This window comes from Platalea leucorodia (genome assembly GCF_965183815.1).
Source record: "Platalea leucorodia genome assembly, chromosome: 1".
Lineage (NCBI taxonomy): Eukaryota > Metazoa > Chordata > Aves > Pelecaniformes > Threskiornithidae > Platalea > Platalea leucorodia.
In genome coordinates this window covers 66,995,342-67,015,442 of record NC_138823.1, presented here as the reverse complement: position 1 = coordinate 67,015,442, position 20,101 = coordinate 66,995,342, and the positions used below count along the sequence as shown (strand labels likewise).

Sequence of the window (20,101 nt, the reverse complement as noted above, 5' to 3'; positions counted from 1 at the left end):
CATTGCCTCTGACAGTCCATTACAGGAGAGAAGAGTACCCTCTCCAGAGATAAAGAGTGGCACCTAAAAGACCCACCTAAATCTAAGCCAAGCCTCGAAACAATGCTTAAAAATGTTCAACAGATTTCAGATTTCCAAAATTTAGCTTTATGATTTTTTCTCTTTTGGTGGGACTAGCTGAAAACTAGCACATGGCTTGTCATACTCAAACTGCAGGGAGAAGACAAGAAGCCACTTCTCATGGCATGCAATACCAGAGGCAAATCTGAAGGCTTTCCTGAATATAAAATTTCAATATACTGTCACTGAGAAAGTCTCAAAAGAACCCTGCCCACCAGCATTTTGTGCTGTAGTGCTCTCTTAGCCATAATTACCTGATTTCCTCTTTCAAGTTTTTTTTAATATCGTTCATCATTATACAATACTATCCATTTTCAGGTGGCCAAATTTCTGGCTGAGTCCCTAAGTTAGCTAGCTGCCCTTGGAGATCTGAAACCTGTGAATATAAATCACTAGACACAGGAGCTTCGGTCTGATTTAGATCACACGAAAGTATATTCTGTCCTTAAGAGCAAATTGGCAGAGATATATTGGCCTCATAAAATAAAAGAATAAGCAGAAAACAACATTAATTTTAAGCACCATCTCATACAGATGAGAAAATCAAGAAAAGCTTGACAAATACAGAAAACCTTGAAGCTTTTATGGACAGAAATGCTCTCCTTTTAAAGGCAACAGTTAGTTCCATTTGTTTAGAAACTTTGGGAAGACCAGCACAACATAGCCGACTCCTGAAAGGGTTGTTATCAAGGAAAGGAAGAAATGTGGGGTGTTATCAGTTAAAACCTATTTCTATTAAACCTCTTAGGGTGACCTGAGCCAGCCACTGGAGAACTTTGACTCTTTATGGAAGGGCAAGCAAACAGTGTCTAACTGAACAAAGAATTATCATGTTAAAACAGGGCATGGGTTTGCAAGGAGAAAAACTTTTCTTCCTGTACAATAGCTTTTTCTACATTCACTTAGACAGCTTGCTGGGGATCCTGTTCAACGACCTGCATCCTCTCAGTCTCCAGGAAGCTCATCAAGAATACCTCAAAAAGACATATCTAATATCTAGTAAATAATCTAAATCAATGATATGTGCTATATATATGTGAACATATATGCCTGTATGTAAATATATATGGAGAGAGACAGCACCTGTCCTTGATTTATAGATATCTAAATGCATACACATACATGTATACATTGTGTATGTATTAGGTATGTATATACATACACACATATATGTATTTATAATACATATATGTAAGCATGCATGAACACATGTCAGTGGACATTTATATATAGGAGTAAAAAAATAAATTGGGAATGTTCTTTCTCACTTTAACATATCACTCATTTTGAAATTTTTTCATACAGAACAAAGCAACTCCAATGAGTTATTCTGGACTTAAGTGTTTTATCAAAGAAACCAGAATCTGGACCTTAATGCACCCTTTCCAACTACAGAAAAAATGAACAGAAATTCATTAAAAAACAGAAAATAATCTTCTTAAGAAGCAGAGAGTTAATGCTAGAACATGTATACGCTAACCCTTCACCCACGCGCAGGAAGGAAACGTACCATGCAAACTCTGAAGCCAAAGTCTTGGCCCCACAAATGTCAGCAGGAATTGGCCAATTTACAGTTTTTACATTTGCCATTGAGCGTTTTATCTCAGTGTTTCCCTAGCATCACGTCATCCTAGGTAAAACGAAGACTGCAGCTGATATTGTTGAGGCCACCGCCTGCAAACTGGTGGATGCCTGAAATGCAGGAGGAAATCAATATCCATCCCAGTGGAGCTTATAGCATCCCTGGGAAGATCCAGCTCAAGGCACGCTGAAGCCCTGTCTCACACTGGTGACACAGTTGCACTTTCGTACTACCAGCTTTTCTGAAATGAGTGTGAGGCTCTCAGCAGAGACGACTGCTGCTCTGACTTCTGCTGTATGGTTGTCAGACACCCTTCCTCCCAAGCCTTCCTGCTTCCATCTGCCATGCCTCTTCAACTGCAAGAAGCCCAAGGCATGCAGTGTGTACTTCAAGGGGCTTTGTTGTTTCAGGAATGAGAAAAATCACACTCTATAAGGTTATGCTCCCCTGTTTTGTACTTACTGGCCACATTTGGCAGATTCTGACATTAGTTTCCTGCTATTCGGCCCAGCAGGCAGAAGGGGTGATATGGTCACATGCACGCCCAAAACCTTTCGTACAACTGCAGACGAGGATTTTTTTCTTATTATTCTCCAATTTTCTCTCTCAAAAAAAGCAGTACATGGAATACCTACAGTAGCTTGGCTACCAAAAGCAGCCTGCCTGCCCTTGTGAAGCACTCTTTCTGGTCTAGCTGTCTTGCTGAGAGGTGAGTTATACTAGCTGCATGGCTTCTAGCCCTTGAGCTACCCTGATATTAGTATTCCTACAGAGAAGACCTAGCTCTGGTCATTTCATTAGGCTTTTCTGTGAATTCAGCAAGTATTTTGAATGTTTTTGTAGGAGCTACACAATTTGCTTGGAAGCAGTTTGCTTTTTAGAGACTATTCCAAGAAAACAATGAAACCATGAAGAAATAAGAGCGTTAGATTACATTTTAACAAGGGTATCTGATGGCCTAATGTCAGTCCACAATTTCCGTACAGTCATTACAATGCTTAAAAATCATATTCACTTTACCCTGAATATAGCTAAGTTAACTGAAATTGCTCGAATCCACATTAAAGCAAAGCACTAGAGTCTGAAGCTTTCTCTTAACAAAGGAGCACTTACCTGTAATCATAGTTAGAGCTGATAAACTTGCTAAGGCTGGGATATCAAGGTTAAGGCTCTTTAAGTTTAAGGAAAAGTCTTTAATAGAGTCGAGCCACTCCCCAAATCCACGAAGGCACTGAAGTCTATGAAGCACAAGTCCATTGCAGAATACAAACTTATCCTCAGCAGTATCAGACCTCAAATAAAAATCATTGAAAAAATTAGAAATGCATTTTCTACTTTACAGCAAAATGCATAACCAGTATTGAAGTGTCTGTCATTTAAAATCCAAGGCATATTATCCTGAGACATATGTGGACATTCACGTTTGACAATATGTTTCTCCCTTGGGGCCAAAGTACAACAAACAAGCTTCTATGATTGCTTACTTGGTAGAGTTATAAGCCTGAGGTTAGCTGTAGCATGTGGTGTAGACTGTCTAATTAGTTAAGATTTTGGTCCTGCCCAAAGGCATAAACAGAGAAGACATTTTACATTAAATACTGTATGTTTGAACCAAAGGAATACTAAGTGAGTGCATTTTGAAATACAAAACAAATAAAAACCGGAGAAAGAACAGATTCTGCAACTCTCAGCATTTACTTAGTCTCATCTGCGTTTTTCATACTGTAAAAATTGCTAAGGGAAAACAATGGAAAGAAATGCATGCAATAATGCACCACAATACACATAACATCATAAACTCTTTTATGTGAAAACCTGTCTGTAAGAGAGAGATTACAGCCAAGCTCTCCACTCCTTCCCCTCCCTATTGCCAATATCCCTGTTAAAAACCACATGCAAGGGTCATTTTCAAGCTAAAGAAACAAGGGCATAATTCAAACCACCAGTTTGGAATTTCCCCAGTCCCTGAAAGTGGTTTTGGTAAAGTGTCTTAACTAGTGCCAGACTGACAAATAGCATCTCTCTCTATTAACTGACTTGGTATTAAGAAGAAAAACAATCTGAACAAGATTTTAAAGCTTCTTTATCCCTTTCAAAAACAGATGACAAAGATGTGCATGCGCAAAAGAAGAGAGAAAAAGGAAAAGCTTTCATACTGAAGGTACTTTTCTATAGTTTATGCTGATGAGTATGAAGCAATCTTGCTCAAATAGTACCCGAGGATCAATTTTGAGTGCTATGGAAGAGGAGGATGGGGTATATCAAATAAAAAGAAGCACATCAGCGAGACCTATGCTCTCTTTTTAAATCACTTTCTTGTTTTTCTGCAGCGTAAAACAAATTAAACACCATATCCTGTGGATTCAGACATTGCTGATGTTTTGTGGTTTTTTTGGTACAACTGACAATGTTCAAAGATAGCACCATATTTATTCCTTAAATATATTTAGATGGATAATTTTTCACATCAGCTTAAGAAGAAATGAAATAAATAGTTACCTGATGGAGAGTCTTAGTACAAACAGCTCCAAAAAAGCTGATTCTATGAGTAATGTCTGATCTTCTTTTGGGAGGTCAGTAAATCCTGGGATTTTTTCTGCCCAGCCTCTAGTTATGTCAATGGAGGCAGTCAGAAGATTATAGAACTGTTGTACATGTTCTGCATCTGTGCCTGCAGCAGCCTGATCAGTGGAACAGTACTAAAATGAAAGCCACAGAAAGCAATGTTACATGCATTTAAGGGCATTCTGCGAAACACACGGCATTACCTGCCCGACAATATTTCCTTCTGTGGCAAAGCTGGTATTATTATCAAAGGCATAATAAGTAGGTCTACATCTATCTACCTATTTGGCTACCTACAGGCATTTTACTGTTCAGAGGTATAGTGCAAAAATATTTCCACATGTACAAAAATCGTTTAAAATTTATAAATAAACTATAATACATATCACAGTTTACAAGTACCTGTATGCTATTAGTAAACAGAAACAGAAACCTGGTGGGTAGGATAATTTCTATCACACTAGAAAAGGAGTATTATTTAACTTGCTACAATTAAACACTTCCCATTGATGAATTTGTCTCAGTATGTCCAAAATGCAGATTTCTTTCAAAACCTCTCAAACTGCATTTTATCTGACAGTGATGGAGACACATAAGATAAATCATCTTTTATCTGACACATGCAGCATTGCTTCGTTTGAATACAGAATTGGTTCAAAGTAAAACAGCTGCCCCATATCACCTCTTATCCTTCAAATAGAAGCATTTAAGGTTCAGGAGAACCTATTATCCTGCTGATGCAGCCATAACTCTTCCAGACACCCACTCGACAGGCTCAGCTTGCTCAGCTTCCCCGTGACCCTCTGACAGCTCCCTCCCTGATATCTCCTACTTCCCCAGCAGTGGATCCCTGTCACTCCCATGACGCTGCTCTCTCTCTCTTGGCAGAAAATACAACAGGAGCTTTCGTGGCTTAGTCCGATTCTGTGCTTGGAGAGCGCTGCTGGTTTTCTGAGCAGGAACTGAATGATTTGGGATTTATTGTAACAACATCCTCCCCATCAGGCATCTTGTGGGTTATTTCTGGGAGAGACTTCATGCTCACTCTCTCTGGGACTCAGCCAAGGAAGGGTTGGGGTGGTCTCCATGGCTGAAAAAAGTGTGCATGCCCTTTGGAAACGACTTTCCACATGCAGTTAGGGCTTGAGTCTGTCAGCCTAAAGGTCTCCCTAGCAACTGCCCAAGCCAGAGTGGAAGCAGAAAGAGCCACATCTCTTTCCCAATTGGTAACAGCGGGCTGGGAGGACCTTATTACGGGCGTGCCACTTGGGCTGCAGATATCACCCACGTTGCTTACTGTAACCCAAAAGACACCTCTGTGCAGAAAAGAGCAGTGGCAGCAAGCAGAACTTCTCAGGGAGGTGTCCTGATCGCTGCCTGTCCTAGCTGGAGCTGGTTGGTGCTGGTAGGTAAGGGATGAATGGGACAGTGTCAGAGTTGCTGATTGATTGGAGAACCATAGCAATCCTAGAGACCTCTGGCCATATCTGGGGTACCAGTGCTAGCCCTGAATGACTCTGTTCTGCTTACCCAACACTAACTGCATGAGTTTCTCATGGTAAGCTCCAGCTCACATCCCTATTCAGCTAGTCAAACACACGCAATCTCTCTGATAAAGTTCATGTGGAGGCAAATTCTGCCCCAGCTACTCCCAAGGATCCTGTGACAGTGAAGCAAGTAGAGGCCAAAATACAGAGAGGATGGGGAGCAGTGGTAGAAAAATCTGTATGCTGCACCATTTATGTGTTCAGTCCCCCAACTGAAGGGAGCAGTTGAGGATGCTCAAGCAGCATGAAACAACTACTACCGGCACTGGACTGCAGCAAGATGCACCAGGGTGATTAGTGGGTAGAAAAGGATTGTATGCTTTTCCAGAGACCTTGCATGTTCTGGACCCTCTTAAAATGAATCTGGGGAGAAAGCCAAGACAGCGTGAATGTGAGTAGATGGGCTTTTCCCATTCATGGCCTTCAGCTTCTGAAGGCTCTGGGAGATGTGCTTTGCTGCACAGGGGCTGAGCTACGACTCCTCCTTTCTACATGGGGAAATGGAAAAGGCTGATGGAAACTCCTGCCTCACCACAGGTACTGTTAAGGTAAGACACATTCTTGATCCTTTGATCAGTGAAGAGGAAGGAAAAGAAAAGGAAAAGAAAAAAGATACTACCCTAAGTTCATTCTAAATATAACTCATCACAAGTCAGCGTAATTATGTCAGGTATTCATTTGCTCCCAATATTTATCCAACATTCCTTTGGCAAAGTAAGGCAAAGTTTTAACATTTTCTAATGAAGCTGAATGCTGCATTATGTCACATAACTATGAGTGCTACAGTACGGTATACCCCACGTGGGACACTTAATTGAATTAAATGCATCTAAAAAATTGTAACCTGTATTTGTTGCTATAGTCTAGCCCATGAGACCAATTTTAGAAGAAAGATAAAAAATTATATGGAATTGTGTAATTTTTAGCTGCCTGCTACAAAGAGTTAGCACTGACAAAGAATAGCTGAAATAAAATATTATTTACTTGTAACAGACTTATGAGTATGTAAGTATATAAGTATGTAAGTATATAAGTATATAAGTAACCCCAAACAATATGTATGGCTCTGTTTTATGCACCAAAATCTGTGGGTTTTTTCCATGATTATTTCATTGAGAAGAGGTGATATTTGACCTAAATTCTGACCAAGACAGCTGGTAAGCCTGCCCTTGGTCAGGAGGCCACGGTACAGAAGGGCTCGGATATGCATTTCTTAATCTGCCCTGTGCAAACTGGAGGCACGCCGGGAGAAAGCCAGAAGACAAAGCTCTGCCTTACTCCCTTCCTCAGAGCTCCTTTGGGAATTAAATGAAACCCGACTGTTACTCAAGGAGGGGCTTGCACATGTAGCAGACAACATTAACTTGTATGGTATATCTAAAGTGATTCGGAAAGCCTGATAGCATGACCTGGCTCTACCCTTTGCCTGCTTGCATCAGACCTTCATCAACTGCTACAGCTGCAAAAGCCTAACAATAACTTCTCTGCACAGAGGAGAAGTGCTGATTGTTTTTCCAAAAGCCCCGATATTTGCTTAATTTTGTGGCTGGGGAAGGGGGGGATTATTACCTAAATGCTGCTCTCTCCCTCCAAAAAGGCAACATTTCTATTTAAGTTGGTGGCTATTCTGCATGAATAAGGACGGCAAGATATAGGGTCTGTTTCTCATCTCACTTACTTAGAAGTGTAAACTCGTGGAATTGTACCAGTAAAACAGGTGTGAGACCGGACTGCGGCCCTTGGCCTTTAAAGAGTTCATAAACCAAATTCTCTTCCTAGCAATTGCTTTTTGAAACCAAGTACCTAAATATACCATTGCTGCGGACTGGTAAGTTAAAACCAGTGCTGAAATGAAAAGTAGCCATGTTTTGAACAGAACCAGTTCCAATCTGTTTTGGTTTAAAATTCATAGCTTATGTAATTGATTTTTGGTTTTGTTTTGGGTTTTTTTGTGCGTGTGTGTAGGTTTTTTTGGAGGGAAGGGGTACACGTTCCTCTCTGAAACTCTTACCAGTATCTTTAAGACCGTCAAGATGTTATGGCTTGTAAACATGAAGACCATGCTAAACATTAAGGTCGTGTCTGCAGAAATTTTAGGACTGACTCCAAAGCCAGGTTTCCAGATCTACCCATTTGTGGTGCACGGCCGGGTCACGGCCTAACTGAACGTGCCATGAATTAGTCTGTACAGGTACGGGATAATCCTTCAAACGGATTTTTTAGCCTTGCAGTGTGTTTACTGCATATTTCGTTTAGTTAATCTGTTTTTACACAGCATTTATTTCTGATCTCCCTTAACTTTTCAAAATAAGTATAAGGTTTGTGAAGAACATAAGAATCTATTAATTTCTTTCAGCATGTTTTTGTCTTTTCAGTACTGCTGAGCATAACAGACTATTATATATTTTATTGTAAAGAAAAACTTGGATATTAATATGTCCTAACAGACAATCATACTTAATCTTTTAGCTACCAAGACTAAATTAATTTACTGTCAATCATATGCTTCCTGTAATGTCCAACCGAATTGTTCAACAATTAGATCTATGGGCTGTTTTCATTAAAAGAGAAATCATTACTGCAGGACAAAGAAAAAAGTCACATCAAAATACACAGTTTTCATTCAGTTTTTTGTAAATGCAAAAGAACTTTATATCTATAAATAAATAAATACATATGGTTAGATACTGCTTTCATGGCCTGGGCTATTATACGCCCTGTAATTCTGAGGAACCCAGCAGATTTCTGTCAAAGAGCACAGCTCGTCACACACCTCGGTATTTGCAGAATGACCCCCTGAGACATTCTGGGTAAGTTAAAATACATGTAAATATGGCTAATGCATTCTCCCCCCAAAGGCTATCAGATGCTGAACAGCTAGATTCTTAATAACAATTTGGAAAATTACATGACTGTATACTTACAGATTAGCTTGAAGAAAAGATGTTACAGCATGCTTAAAATTGCTAAATGATATATGTAAGTATATTCTAAAACAGAATAATGTCATTTTTATATAATTACTATCAAATATGTTTTAGTATTAAATATTACTTAGCAACAAGTGATAAATGGCCAATGTAGATGTTGTCTGAGTACAGCTGTATTTTTTACAGCCTCAGATTTAATCATATTTCATTAAGGGGAAGGAATTTGATCTTGTTTTTCCTTAGCTGTATTTTTTTTCTTTTCCTATATCAACCTGCCTAAAAATGTATTTAACAAACCATTTCAATGCTGTATTTTAATAACTATGAAACAGTTTTTTAACCTTTCAAAATAGGCCATGAATATTAAATGGTGAATATGATACATTAAAGAACAAGGTTACAAAAATATATAATCTCTGGTAAATCTTTGCTGAGATAATTTTTTAGAATTTTGATTTTAAAAGGTTTGTTTTACAAATGTGAATTTTACTGAAGAAATGTTCAGGCTGGGGTATCCAAAGCCAGACCCTGGTCCCATTTAAACAACGGCAAAATTCCTATTGATTTCAATAGAAATGGCCCTATCCATCCAGTGTTACTTTCCACAACCCTTATATCTGAATACTAGGGAAGTGCTATTAGATTTTAGCCTTCAGAACCTGGAAATTAAGATACTGGACATATAAGTACTGCTCCTGAGTATGGTAGATTATTCGATTGTATTGTAATTGCTAGTGTTTTGGGACAGCCTTTTGCAAGAAGAATGCTCTATTTACCCACGCGTTTTTGCTTTCACTCAACCATGGAATATACTGCAGGTAACTTTGTGATTGTGATCCTCACGAAGAATAGTTACTAACACTAATTTCTACTGCACCTCCTTTCCCCTCATTGTCCACCTACCATGAAAAGACATGGCTGGCTGGACAAAATTCTACCCTCATCCAAATTTCACATTTAACTTCATTTTAGCAAACCAGCTGGTAAATAGAAATGCAGTTCACAAATCATTTCTATGTGGAAAACAAACAGGCAAAGAAAAGTGAGGCTTACTCTTGAATAGTCAAGCTCCCTGGGCGTGGAGTCGGTTAAAGCTCGTACGAGGGCGTTCATCATGCTGATGGGAGGAGAAGGCGGGGAGGGCTGAGAGGGTTCTTGCTGTAAGGGGCTCTTTGGTTTGGAAGGCAGCCGACCTCTTCTCCCTTTCAGGCTGTCGGTACGGACAACTAGGTTAAAAAAAAAAAAAAAAGGGAATCAGTTGTGAAGATACCAGCAAACGACGGATCAGAACGAACATCTGCTTTTCTTATGGTGGCCAGCCCGGCAAAAATAAGAGCATTCTCTATTTTCAGCATATGCTGAAAATGCCTTTGGTTGGAAAGGAACACAAATGATACCAAAATTGTCAGACCTATGATCATAAGCAGGGATGTAGCTGCTTACTTAAAGCCCAGCTGTGTTCCTAGTGTTCATACTTTGTTTGCAGCACATCTGTGCGCCCGTCTATGTGTGCCCATGCACACACACACGCACATAGAGACACTCTACTGCTGAAAGAAAACTGGATGTGAAACACAAATTCTAATGTTCCTACTACTGGTGCACCTTTTAAATGGCAAATTCAAAGTAATTTTAGCTTTCTTGAAGGATTTGAAAAAAGATGGTCACGCTATATAGGTTCTGTTATCCACGTCAGTATTTGCAATGGGACTGCTCACACAGCATTACTCACATACTTAAATATTTGCAGAATTGAGACTAATGAGTTGATCCTGTTTCCATTTAAATTAATTGCAAATTTACAATCAGCTTATGGGAATGAGACAAGATCCTATGTCAAAATGCACACAATCCAGTGCAGCCCCCGGTGAGATAACAGGGGGAAGCCAACAGCATTATCGAGCAACGCTCAAAGTTAATAAAGGAGACATTTTGGCCAGAGTCAAATTATCCTCTCGTGACCTTGCTGTTCTTGAACTCTGGGGTCTAAAGTCTGGATATGATAATATGGGTGAAAAGAAGAAAATCAATACATTCTTACACAAATGCACATATTTTGGGGTAGAGTTATCAATCCCATCACTGTAAAATTCATTGTAAAGACATCCATGTCCACACGCACACACACACACAGGTTCATTAAACGTAATATTTCACTGTCTGGGATAATAATAGCAATAGTGCTTACCTTCTTTAACCATGCCGACGCTGAGACACTTCTGAAACCGGCAGTATTGGCATCTGTTACGACGTCTCTTGTCCACTGGACAGTTTTTATTTGCCAGACAAACATATTTTGCATTTTTCTGAACTGTTCTCTGTGAAAATGCAACACAAAAATAGTAAACTGATCATTTCTTGAACAACTTAGAACCTGACAAAATGTGTTTTAATTACAACATGAAAAGCGACAGTGCAATTCATATAATTAGATAAAATTAATTTCCTAACACACTAGCCTCCAGGAAAAACAATTTTATTAGTGTTAGCTGCTGACAATGAAAATCATCTAGGATTGTTCTGAAGCAAGTCTCTGGAGACAGGCAACTTTGAATGATAAAATCATATCTGAAATTACCAGGTCATCGCATCTACCTTTGGGGATTAGATTATCTCCGCTTTTAATATCCCTTTGGGAACAATTTTCTACTTGGTTCATTCCCTTGATTATTGCTGACCTTATTAAAATAAAATCAAAATGATCTGCGATGTACTTCTCTTGCTATCGCTATTGTTAGTCAAATACCACAATAACTGGTTTGGTTAGCCATTAAAATCATCAGGGAGAAAAATAAAAATACCAGAAACCCCTACAAAATATGTTTAGTTAAATATTCTGGGAAAGCCAACCTGACCTGGGAAAAAAATAGACAGAATTATACTGTAGTTATATACATTTAATTAACTCTCAAATGATCTTCAAACTATACAATAAATTTAAAATTTGTAAAAACCTGGTAAGCCTTGGCAGAATGTAACAAATATTGATGAAAAAATGTATTATGTGTTTCCATGCTTAAAATCAAAGATACATCAATAAATAACACAGCACCAAAAAAAAAAAAAAAAAAAAAGACATTAATAGGAAAGACATCAGAACAGGAACAAATTCATCAGCTCAACATTCAACATCATTAAATCTTTCACTGCAATTAAATTAATGGAAAAATGTTATTTCATAATTTGTGTTCCTTTTGAAATAACAGCCTCAATGTACTAAATATAAGAAACACAGCAAATATTGTTCATCGTGCTTTAGAGCTGAAATCTGTTTAATTTTGCAGAATAAGCTCTAGATACTGCTCCCAGTCAAGGATATGCTATTGATTTCCACAGGGGCAGGATCAGGCCTGTAAGAGCTGCTATTTTCAGGTTATTTGTGTTTCCTTTTCTAATGATATTTAAATAACAAATGAGTTTTACAGGAGAGGTGTATTTCACCATGTTGTCAAAGGATTATTATTAAGTAAAATCAGCAGCTCTGTGTACAATAAAAAAAGTGTTGTGAGCCCTCCCCCCTAACTATTTTTGGACTATTTTTGTTCCCATCGTATCTTTTACCAGAACAGGGGCACGACTGCTGTCTTTGCAGGAAGGAATATACCATATCAACCCCAAAGGCATCAAATCTTAAACCTGCTGCCCAGACCCATCCCCCTAAAAGTCTGCCCCAAGTTCTTCACTCAAACAAGCTAAATCTGAAAATAATACTGGAATCTGAACTCAGTCTCTTGAGAGGAAATTATGAAGCGCCCAAATCTAAGAGCGAAAAGAAGGTATTCAAATCTTAAAGACATAAGCACAAAGTTTCCACTGAGAAACTGACGTGTGTAAGTTATTTGTGTTGCTCTTCAGCTGCAAAGCCTTCTCCGTTACAGAGAGGGCACCGGGACCCCGTGCAGTGCTTAGTCACTGCTCTGCAAGCAGCTTTCCACTGGTGGGGACTCACTGGGCTCCTGAACTGAAGAGTAACGACGCGGCAGCAACCAAATAAAACCAGAAGGGCTTGGGTTTATCCCATCCATGAAACCGGTTTCCTCCGGGCACCGACCCTCCGGCCCTCCTCACCCCAACCGCCCCAGGACAACAAATGGCACTCCTGCAATCAACTAAAATAGCGGACTTTACGATTTCTGGATTTCTTTCCTCACTTAAAAATGAGGTCTAATTGGAACGCGCGACTGAGTAAAACCCAGGTTGGATGTATTCCAGGTGAGTTTTGCTATGGAACAAATGCAGTTTATAGCTCAGAGAGGCATGACCCGTGCTCCGTTGAGGGATGCTGGCAGACCGGGGACGCGGTTTGCCCAGCTCGCTGCCACGGCCCTTTCTCAGCCGACACCGGCTGATCCTTTTATCCTACGGAGGGCTTGCTTTGGCCTTCTTCAAAAGCTTTGGTGGGTGTCCATCACACCCTGCTGGGGGGCTCTGAGCTCTAACACAACGCCCCTGAGCCCCCAGGCGAGGACCAGGAGCGTACTGGGGCAGGCAGGGAGGGAGGGGAGGCTGGGGGAAGCGGGGAGGGGAGCAAACCTCAGAGCTCTCACCTTGAAAAAGCCCTTGCAGCCCTCGCACGTCCGTACTCCATAGTGCTGGCAGGCGGCATTATCCCCACAGACGGCGCAGGTGCCTTCCCCGGACGAGGAGCTCCTGCTGGGTGGAGATGGGAGGCCGCTGCTGCCGCTGCCGCTGCTCTCACCTATCAGGCTGGAGGTGGCTGCGTTGAGGCCGAGCGGTGAGAAGGCTAAGGTGGCTGGTCTTTTGGCCAGGTGAAGCCCGTAGGAATGGCTCTCCATGGGTGTCTGGCTGGCGGCGGGTCTGTCGGAGCCCAGGGGCAGGCTCAGGGAGGCAGGGTCGTAGCACATGTGGGCGGCCGCGGCCGGCGTGTGGGGGGGCGAGTGCTTGAAGTGGAAGAGGGGGAAGCGCGGAGGCACGGTCTTCATGGGGGCAGTGTCCATCAGGTGGCCGGGCGGCAGGCAGGTCTGCGTGGGCTGCAGCGGGGGCTCGTCCCACAGGCTCTGGTGAGAGGGGAAGCCGGGCGTGGTGGGCGTGGAGGGCGGAGATTGCTTGAAGTACATGGAAGTGCTGGGCATCCCCTCGTCCGTGGAGGGTGGCAGCGAGGGCTGGTACGAGGAGAGCCGGGTGTCTTCCATCTTTATGAGGGGCCTCTGGCCGGAGGAGGCAGATTGCATTTGGTAGAGGCAGGAAGGCTTGAGCTCGTAGCTGCCAGAGTAACCCTCCATAAAGGTGCTGAAGCTGGGCAGGGAGGTGGTGGCAGTGGCAGTGATTTCAGTACTGCTCAGGTCCATGGTCAGCTTGGCATAGTCAGGGTTCATGATCTCCGAGCTGTACTCCGAGCCATACGCGTAGGTCTGAGCTGCATAATTTGAACCGGGCGGTGAAGGACTATACTGCGCTTGCACACAGGGCATATCTGCAAGGGCAAAGGGGAAGGTTAACAAGCAGCCCAGCGTGTCGAGGCCGCGGCCCAGGCCCTCGCGAACTTCCCTCCTAAAAGCTTTCCCACATTTCACAGAGCTCCGTTAGACACCTGACTCCCATTCTCGCCTGGACAGGGGACATATAAATTAGCCTCGAGTCTTTGCCTTTCAACAAGAAATATGCATCGGGGATCGACTAAGCATTAGGTATTAGGGAGCCTGCTCTCATCTAGTCGTGGGAGCGACTCAAATTTATACTAGTGTCAGTGAGAGAAGAAGCCATCTCAAGCTGCCCTACATCTGCTGCTTAATATACATAGGTGTCAATGAGAATTAGATAAGCAGAATGAAAACAGTTTATGGCTCTAAATCTATCTCTGTATGCGTGCAACCGTGCCATAAAATTTTCATGAAGGGTAAACAAGATTATCAAATGAATAATATTAAAAATTATATTTATTTTAAAATAAACAGCACCTGCACTGCATGTCAGAGGAACGACTCAAATCACAGCGTTTGCTACTTAGGGCTTGCAAACATCAATTTTGCTTATTCAACTCTGGGCCTTTGAAGCATACTTCTGGTCAGCTAATAATTTAAGCTTGCTGTCTAACTGGTAGTTTTAAGGCTTACCTGTGGTAGAACATGCTGCTAAAAAAAGTGGGTGGTAGAACATATCCCTAAATTTGCAAACATGTAAGAGGAAAAGTACCAGGTATTTCTGTTTCGGTTTTTATAGGAAAGCAAGGTTGAGGCTGCTAATATAATTGTTTGTATCCATTAGTTGTAAAAGTTAATGTGGTTCACCGATAGCTGCGATGGTTGAAGCAACACAGTGCCTGGCTATAAAGATTTGATTTTTTTTTTTCTTTTACATTTCATACCAGTCTGCTGTTTCCTTTCTTGCTCTCGGGAAATAATGGACCCAATTCTGCAACCCATTTGAGGTTTGCCTGACTAAACACTGTGAGATTCTAGCCCAAAATTTGCAACCCAAGCTAAAAGCGCGTGCTGTATTTCGGTTCCACAGTAGAGGAATAAAATGCATCAAGCAGTATATATTCTCTTGTAAAGAGAAAAAAAAAAAGTAAATATGGAGAAAATGTACATCAAAATTAAGTGCAGTTCATCTCTTCTTAATTGCGGTAACTTATATTCCAAAAGCACTTGAGAAACAATTCATAGGAAAAAAAAAGCTGCCTTGAAAATAATGGGGGTTTCCTCAGTGTTTTAAGAACTCCCTTCACTTAAAATTTTAAAATATTCACTTGAGCCTGGCATGCAGGAATCCAAATAATTTGTGTTAAATCAACTTTTAATTCTTTCCTGCCTGCTTTGCAGATAGATAAACATATTTAAACTAAGCACCAGATTTCAATTATGGTACTGTCACAAACCATTCAGCTCATTCTCCTCGAGAAAACACTAAAAACTGAGAAAAAAATAGTGCTGTTTTCTGAAATTAAGACCTTCCTGCTTGTAAATCTTACTTGCTTAAAGAAAAAAGCAGGACAACCCTTTCACAAGCCTTGCCTCCCAATGTTATTTATGTATTTTTCTACCGTTCTCTTTTTTTCCTGTCAATTTCTGTCCATGCCATTCCACGCACACACATTTTATGGCAAGTCCTACTGCTATCATTTGTTGGTTTAAGGACCGTCTGTTAAAACGCGGTGATCAGTGCTTAATCAAATAAAAAGGGAAAGAAATTCCTTCCCTGCACCTCTGCTGAGAACTGCCTGAGGAACACAACTGAATGAGCGGACAGATAATGTCACGAGTGGATGTGTCGATAGACAACCCTACGAAGGAAAAAGGCTTTTTTTGCTAGCTCAGAAAATGAGCAGGAGTTCAGGGAAACAGCTCGTTATGCTTTTTTTCTGCTTTTTTTTTTTTTCTGAGCAAAACAGGGTTATGTCACTGAATTCTGTGCAAAGTAGAATAAGAAAACAGAAGTCTAAAATAAGTCCGACCTGAGGACAGAAAAAAAAATCCCTAAGCTAAAGGTCTGGTCTCTCCTGGCTCTGCGGGACTCCTCCTACCTCGCCCTTTGCCAGCGCACTTGACTGACTAATTCTAACCCCTACTTTTCCACTTAGGGCACCAATATTAATTACCCAGCAAAGTAAATAACCTGGGATTTTTTCTTCTTTACCCAACAGTATTGAAAAAAAAGCCCCACAGGAGGCGCATTGAAGAGCAACCTGTCATCAAAGCCCAAATGAATGGGTAAAAAAAATCAGGGTAGGGACATTCAAGAGCTACGACCTTATTCTTCCGCGGTCTTTGCCAGAGCTTGCCGTGAGGGCTGCCCCGTGTAACGCCAGGCGAGCCGCGCTCCTCGCCGGGACGCTGACATCCCACCCGTTTGCCCCTGGAGCCCGGCACGGCTCTGGCCGGGGGCTCGCACCCCCACCTGCCCGGGCAGCGCATCCCTAAAAGCCCCGAGAAACGCGGGCGCTGCCCAGATCCTTGTGGGATTTAAACGCCCCGCTACGGGACGCCGGGGACCGATGATGCCAAAGGGATTTGGGCAGGGTAGGGGCCGTGGCGGGAGCTCTCGCACACCCTCCCCCCTCCTCCTCCTCCTCCTCCTGGCCCGGGAGGGGGCGGGGAGCGGCAGCTTACCTGGCGGGTATCTTGCGCGCTGAATGGTGGGGCTGGAGGTGCGGACGGAGGCGGCGGCGGGCGGCGGCGGGGTGGGTGCCGGCTGGGACCTCTCTGCGGAGGCGGGTCCGGGGCCTGGCCTCGGCGGGGGGCGCTCTTCCGACCCGGGCTCTGTACGCCGGCGGCGGGAGGAGAAGGCAGAGTCAGGGGCGGCGGTGCCCGGAGGGGCGGCGGTGCCCGGAGGGGCGGCCCCCAGCCCACCCCCCCCGCCCCAGCTACACCCGGCGGAGCACCTCGGGGGGGACCGGGGGCGGGGGGACCTTCCCCCGCGCTCGCACGGCGAGCCCCCGCCTCGCCCCGCGGGTGGGAAGGGGGAGCCGGCGTGGGGAGCGCCTTTCTGCCGGCTCCCGCTGCCTCATCGCACAAAAGGCAGAAAGCAGCGGGCTGGGACAACGGAGCCGCCGGTTTGTGCTCCGAGCAAGGAGCCTGGGGAAGGCAAGCGGAGACCCCCCCGGCGGGGTGCCTACAAGAAGCGGGGCGGCATCCCCGTGCGTCCACTTCCCCGCGGGAACTTTCTTGCTTTTTGGGGAGGGGAGGCGGCCAGCGGCGGGCTGGAAGTTTCTATGCAAGGTAGCGGCCGGACTTGAGGGGTACCCGGCCCGCCCGGTTAGCCTGCCGCGGCCCCGGGGGAGCGGCTCTGCCCCGGCCCGCCCGCCGCCGCCAGCACGGCCGGGGGCTCGGCGGCAGCGCGGGGGATGCGCGGCGGCGCCGGCCCCTGCCCACGGGAGCCGCTCCCCGGCGGCTCCTCCGCCCGCTCCTCGGTTCTTCTTTTGCCTTCCCCGCGCCCCTCGCCTTTGATCCCCCCCCCCCTTCCCCAGCTCCTGGGATGTGAAGTGACTGTCAGCTCATCCCTTTCTCTCCCGAGGGTTTTGTTCCCTCCCGAGCTCCGGCGAGGCGGCTTCCCGCTCGGCGCGGAGCGCCCCGGGGCTCCTCTCCCCCCCGCCCCCCGGGCCGCCGGTTACCTAGAGACACTCGCCGGGCTTTTAACCATGCACCACCCCCCCGGCCCGCAGCCGCCCGAGCCAGGAGCGCAGAGCCGTAAGGGCTGTAAATTAGGAGGAAATAACTACCCTTGTCAAAGCTCTTTTCTTCCTCCGTGCACTTTACATTCAGCCCCGAGTGACACCCCTCCCCACCCTGTAATACGAGGAGGAAACCGTGAAATACTCCATTGTGATTGTGACTTCTTCAGGCGAGTTTCGAAACCTTCATTTACCCGGGAGGGACCGCGGAGGGGGAAGCTCCATTGAATTAAAAAGTTTCGAGCTCGATTTCCACCGCCGGTTAGGTCGCGATTTTTTTTGTCTGGGGGGGGAAGAGGGAAGGGATCGCCCCGAGCCGCACGGTCACTCCAGCAAATATCCACGAGCTCGCGTGAGATTCACCTCCGAAGAAACCGCCTGGTCTGCTTTAGTCCATTGTTTTTTACCGGGGCTTGACTCCAGCATACAACGGTCTCCACGGAGGAGAGAAAAATAGGGCGAAGAATGTAATCGACTGAAGCGGCTTGGATAAAAGTTAGCGATTCATTCCCAAACTTTTTTTTTTTTTCCTCCTTCCCCTAGAGAAAAAAAATCCGATCCCCAACACGCCACCCCCCCTACAGAAAACAGCGTTTTCCGCCCTTTCCCTGGGAAATGTCCTCGCAAGGGATCCACCGTCTCCAAAAATCGCAAGTTAAATAGCAGCGTTATTAACCAGCCTCGCTAAGGTGAGCCGCATCTCCGCCCGGGACGGAGTATCGCGATAATGGCGTCCCGATAACCGGCCCCCGACATACTATCACAACCCGGCGCCCGCGCTTTCTCTCCTCTTTCCAAGACCGAAACTTCTTCCGCAGCTCCCAAGGCAAGAAGGGAAAAAAGCGAGGGTCGCGGCGGGGGCAGGGAGCGGGGCAGCGGCGGCGCAGCCCAGCCTCCCCGCACCGCACCGCCCGTGCCCGGGCACCGCAGCCCCTCGTTACCGGTTCTGACCTCCGAAGGGAAAAGCGCACATTTCCGAGGAGCAGATGCCGGGCAGACGTGCCGAGCAAAGATCCCGGCTCATTTCAATACAACATGCCACGTTCCAGCAATTACCTCTCGGGGCGAGCTCTTTCGGGCTGCCGAGGGGGCTGCTCTCTCCCAAAGTGAGATGGGACCGACCTGCCCCGCCGTCCCCGTTAGACGACTCGAACTTGGGCAAACAAACCCACCTATTTCCCAAGCGCGGTTAAAGGAAGGAGACAAATTACTGCCATTCATCACCGGCGCTGTGAACTCCCCGCCGCCGCCGCCGCCGGCAGCATCATTTCCATGACAACAACTAGCAGAAATACCTTAGTACCACCGGCTCCGGCTCCCGCTCCTCTCCGCCACAGCCCTCCCGTTCGGGCAGGGGCTGCGGTGCCCCGGGCACGGCGGGGGTTGCTGAGCCGGCAGGGAGGCTCGGAAGCCGAGCGGCAAAACGAGCATCCAGGGGTGGCGGGGCGGGGGGGAAGGAGAGGGAAAAGTTTCAGCCGGAGCCCGGCGGGGCAGCGCGTCGCTGAGCCGCGCCGGCCGCCGCCGGCATCTCCCGAGCATCTACCCCGGCGGCGCAACTTTCGGGGAGCGGGGACGCGTCGCCTCGTCCCTCTCTCTCGGCCGCTCCCGCTCGCTCGTATACGTACTCGGTTGCTGTGGAGGTTCCGTCTTTACATCTAGTTTGTAGGTGCCCGCTTCCTTAAAGGCGCATGTAGGCGCTGTCCAGCGGCAGGACCCGAGACACAAAACCCCGGCGACTCCCGGCGGCTGCAGGTCCGGAGGGTGCGTTATCCCGAGGCATGGAAAAGGATTGCAAAAGCCCGAGGAGCCAGGAGCCCGTCCCCGGGCGGAGGGCGGGAGGGAGGGAGCGGCCGGGCGGGCGAGGGATGCCGAGCCGCCGCCGCCGCCGCCGCGCTGTGCCTTTGTGCGTGTGTGCGGCGGGAGCCGGGCCGGGACCTGCGCCCGCGTCCCCGCGGCGAGTGCGAGTGCCCCGGGGTGCGCCTGTGCCTGCGCGGAGAGAGGGGACGGAGGCGCCTCTCTGCGCTGCTCTCCCGCTCCCTCTCTCTGAACGTCATTTATGTGAGAGGAGCCCTAGCGGCCTCTCCATAGAGCGGCTGGAATGCGAAACGTCAATAGTGACGCCATGGCAGCCTGACGCTACTGACCCCCCCCCCCTCCGCCCCAGTGTGTGCGCCGCGCTCCCGCCGCACCGCGCCGCGCCGTGCAGAGCCCAGCCGCGCCGTGCAGA

At 45.7% G+C, this 20,101-nt stretch overlaps 1 protein-coding gene across 1 annotated transcript in view; it reads right to left on the bottom strand.

Annotated features, from left to right (window-relative positions):
• NR4A3 (nuclear receptor subfamily 4 group A member 3) overlaps positions 1 to 19,888 on the bottom strand; it is a 29,968-nt gene extending 10,080 nt beyond the window's left edge. The window contains exons 1-7 of the mRNA XM_082305653.1: positions 19,500 to 19,888; positions 16,814 to 16,963; positions 13,292 to 14,178; positions 10,933 to 11,062; positions 9,798 to 9,970; positions 4,202 to 4,401; positions 2,816 to 2,994 (exon numbers count right to left, since the gene is read on the bottom strand). Of these exons, the coding sequence (XP_082161779.1) occupies positions 2,816 to 2,994; positions 4,202 to 4,401; positions 9,798 to 9,970; positions 10,933 to 11,062; positions 13,292 to 14,176 (1,567 nt within the window). The 5' untranslated portion in view covers positions 14,177 to 14,178; positions 16,814 to 16,963; positions 19,500 to 19,888. The remainder of the gene's footprint in view (positions 1 to 2,815; positions 2,995 to 4,201; positions 4,402 to 9,797; positions 9,971 to 10,932; positions 11,063 to 13,291; positions 14,179 to 16,813; positions 16,964 to 19,499) is intronic.
• Between the last annotated feature and the right edge of the window lie 213 nt (positions 19,889 to 20,101).